At 39.4% G+C, this 3648-nt stretch overlaps 1 protein-coding gene across 5 annotated transcripts in view; it reads right to left on the reverse strand.

Annotated features, from left to right (window-relative positions):
• Nucleotides 1–449: 449 nt before the first annotated feature.
• The window catches only part of LOC122082399 (two-component response regulator ARR2-like), a 7391-nt gene continuing 4192 nt past the window's right edge, over nt 450–3648 (reverse strand). The window contains exons 4-7 of one of the 5 annotated variants that reach the window (XM_042649959.1): nt 2677–2753; nt 1913–2564; nt 1320–1759; nt 450–1177 (exon numbers count right to left, since the gene is read on the reverse strand). In XM_042649959.1, the coding sequence (XP_042505893.1) occupies nt 1106–1177; nt 1320–1759; nt 1913–2564; nt 2677–2753 (1241 nt within the window). In that variant the 3' untranslated portion in view covers nt 450–1105. Of the gene's footprint in view, nt 1178–1319; nt 2565–2676; nt 2754–3648 lie in introns of all 5 variants that reach the window. The other 4 variants (XM_042649942.1, XM_042649966.1, XM_042649932.1 and 1 more) reach the window with 4 other exon arrangements.

The raw sequence follows: 3648 nt of genomic DNA on the forward strand, positions 1-3648 counted from the left end.
GTGGTGGTGGCGGCGGCTAGGCTGATCTCAATTTCACAGCAATTCTTTGCAAGGTACCACCCAATGCTGGATCTGAACCCATACCAAAATTACAATGGTCCAGATAGACCACCTATTGACTAATGTATGCACTATAATCAACTCATTCAAGTTTTCCCCAGTATGAAGACTTTGAAAGATGACCCAAGGCGTTGGAGGGGGCTAGACACAAGGCAATGAAGCCGCCTAGGCGACGCCTTGACAACTATAGTTGATGGGTGCCCAGTGTTACTAAAATTGGGCCAGAAGCACAAAATAGATAGGACCTAATATCTTAACTTGGTAAGCAGCATTTGGTCACGCGCCCTAAAAATTGCGCTCATTATCATTGGCAATTCAAATTTCCCTCAACACCTCGCCCAAAGAACAAAAAATTACCGAAACCATGACACAATTAAAATAACTGGTGCAATAAAAATACATGTCTTAAAAGGGCATATTATTAGATGAGTTGAAGTCATCACCAACAACATAAACTCAACATCCAAAGTCCCCTAATACAGTAAATACAAGAAAATGACCTACACAGAAGATCAATATTAATGTCTTTAGCAATCAAATTGAATCTGTACATCATACTCAATTCCTAAAGAACAAACCTGATGTGTTAGTTGAGTTGGAAAAGAGGCCCATCTCCACCACAAAGTTGTGGAGGCCTACAAATCCTTAATCTCTAAACTAACAATCATAGAAACTAACACTTAACTTCATAACATTCCCTCTAAAATCAAAACTTTCTTGTTAGTTTGAGATACTAAAAACAGTCAAAATTTTGAATGTACACCACCTTTCTATATCATACAGCTATTTCCTATGGAACTTTCCCCCAAAATTGAGGATATTGGATCCATACCAGATAAACTTCAGGCTCCACCACATTGTTGCATGATGTAACTTGATTCTTTGAATTTACAGCATAACCATACAAATAAGAACAGAGGGATCCTGGTCCATGGAGTGATAAAACTTCAATCGTCCTTTTGACAGAAAATGCGATGAAGCAATACATCCATAGAAGTAATTTTACACATTGGCACTGCTACCAAGTAATTAATTGGGGCATCTTCTACACTGGAATGTTGTCAATGTTATATCCATCAAAGTTATAGTCGCTTTCAACCAGCCCAACTCCTTGCTGCTGTTAAAAATAAAGAGGGAATTGTGAGACTAGCTAGATATCAGAGTATCATCCAGAGAAAAAACTAGAACTGAAGGTTTGGAAAATATACTGCAATTAGGTATTCACCCGAAAAAAAAACAGCAATTAGGTAGGAACTCACCTGTTTGAGAAGTGCACTCATGAGGTCATCTTGACCAAGGTGATCGGGAATAAATAGAGTCTCACAGCTCAAATCAGGTGTTGCTTCAGACTTCACTCTAAATGAATTTTCTGCCATAGGATTGTTAGGCCTTTGACTACTGTTTTCTGTGTTCCTATGTCCATTTGCTTCTTCAGAGGAGTTCACTGCATTGCCAACATTCATGCTCTGTCCATTCTTCTGGCTAGAAGAAGCAAACCCTTGGCTAGCCAGAACTGAGGATGCATAGTTTGTGTTATTTTCAACGATGGAGTTGAGATGTTGAGATGCCTCAAAATTCAGACCCACATTCTGTAATTCCCAGTCTTGGGTTTTGGGCTGACGTAGCTCATTAAATATATCATAACTAGGAGCAAAGCCTCTTGATCCTTTTAATCCCACTCCTCCCCCTTGAAACATTCCTGTAGATGTAAGAGTAGATACCTCAGTACCACTTGCAAGAGGAAAATCATTTCCGGGCAGTTCTGTCATGTGGTTCATTGAAAAATCAACCACTGAAGAGGTTTGGGAAACAGGGTTGCATGCTCCATTTTTACCATTAATGATGCACTTACTTCTTTCCAAGACCTGACCCGAAATCTCATTTGAGAATATTTGTTGCCCAATGGTTGATGGGATCCGAGAAGTATGACCACCTGCTATCTGATTCAACAATGGCGTCCTTGACTGGTTTTGAGCCATCTGCATCATTAAAGGACTACCATGGTTTCCATGTCTACCATGCACATGGTTTGACAAGGTCGTTCTGAGAGATGTTGGCATGTTTAGAAAGGTTGAAGTTCCCTCGCTGACTTGCAAACCAACGCCACCAAATGATTGGACTGACTGGGGCAGATGAGGTAGCTGTTTTGGTTCCATGCAGGTTGGGAGTCCTGGCAGGAGGCTCATCTGCTTACCACTGTTGCATAGTTGTTGTCCAGATCCAAATCTTAACTTTGATATTTCGGAATTAAATATGTTTCTCTGATCAACAGTAGGCATGCTTATTCCAGTGTTTGTAGTTGTCCTTGTAAACCCTGCCTGTAGTGTTGCAAGACTCTGGTGTGGGAGTTGACCTGAGAGAGCAAAAGCTTGGACATCAAGCCCATCAAGTGAAGACATTGACCTGAAATTTGCTTCTTGTGGACTCATGAAAGGCGTGTTTACTCCACTTAACCTTCTAAGATACAAACGATATTTCTGTACCATATCATTGCAAACATGAGTCTTCACCAGAAAGAAAGAAAAAAGCACTAAATTAGAATAATACAGCATCAAGGAGATGCAACACAGTATGATCCATCGATAACAAGTCTATCAAACAGAACTGCAGCTATACCTGAAGGTGGCTGGCAACATTTTCTCTAGTGAGCCCAGGGACATTCATCAGCTCCAGAATTTTCTTAGGAACAGCCTCTGCACCAAGACACAAATTTCGACCAGGAAGGATGATCAAAACCAGTTAAATATAACAAATCAATAGAAAGCATAACCAAATAAACAGTCATCAATTTCTTTACTAACAGACTCTCCATTGACGAGTAAAATTTGAAACTAGAAAGGCACCTTGGACAGCCCTTATCTCTAGCATTTCCCTTGAAAAGCTGCAAATATACTAACATGCCGAAATTCTTAAATGTTATTGTTACCAGGATTCAATCTGAATTAGAAAGCAAAAGACATGTTACGAAAACAAAATTGGTACGAATTTTGAAAAACCGATCCCTTAGGACCGATTATAGTTTTACCTGGCTATCACTGATAAATGCAATCAAAGGTATTAGTTGAACTGTGGTGTACTTAGTAACAAGACTCAATATTCTGTTTACATCCAATTCAAGATTCCTGGGCTAAACCTTAGGCAACAAGGCGGCTTTACGTCTTCCACAGAGCAATCTGCCCCTTGTCTCACTTTATAATTCAAGGTCTTTGGAAGGACCCCAGTTTGATAGCAGTAGGGTTCTATCATTTGGAATTCAGTTATTTCTGTTAGACCTTCATAGATCACGTTAAGGGTAAATTTAAAGAAGGGACTGAGTACAAAATCTCTCTTTTTATCCTTTTTTCCATCATTATCCTACTTTGTGATAATAATTCCACTATAGCTCATTGATATACAAGTTCAAACATTTCCATGGTGGTTTTATGGTACTTAGGTCCAAATTGTCGATCTACAAATTTTCTGGAACAAGCAAACCTATTGGGATTGGTTCATTTGGAACAAATGTGTAGTTCTCCCTAAAAGTAGGCTCTATCTCCATCCCCAACCCCCTTCCCCCACCCCAAAAAAAAAAAAAAAAAAAAAAACAAA

This window comes from Macadamia integrifolia, chromosome 1 (assembly GCF_013358625.1).
Source record: "Macadamia integrifolia cultivar HAES 741 chromosome 1, SCU_Mint_v3, whole genome shotgun sequence".
In the NCBI taxonomy this organism is placed as follows: domain Eukaryota; kingdom Viridiplantae; phylum Streptophyta; class Magnoliopsida; order Proteales; family Proteaceae; genus Macadamia; species Macadamia integrifolia.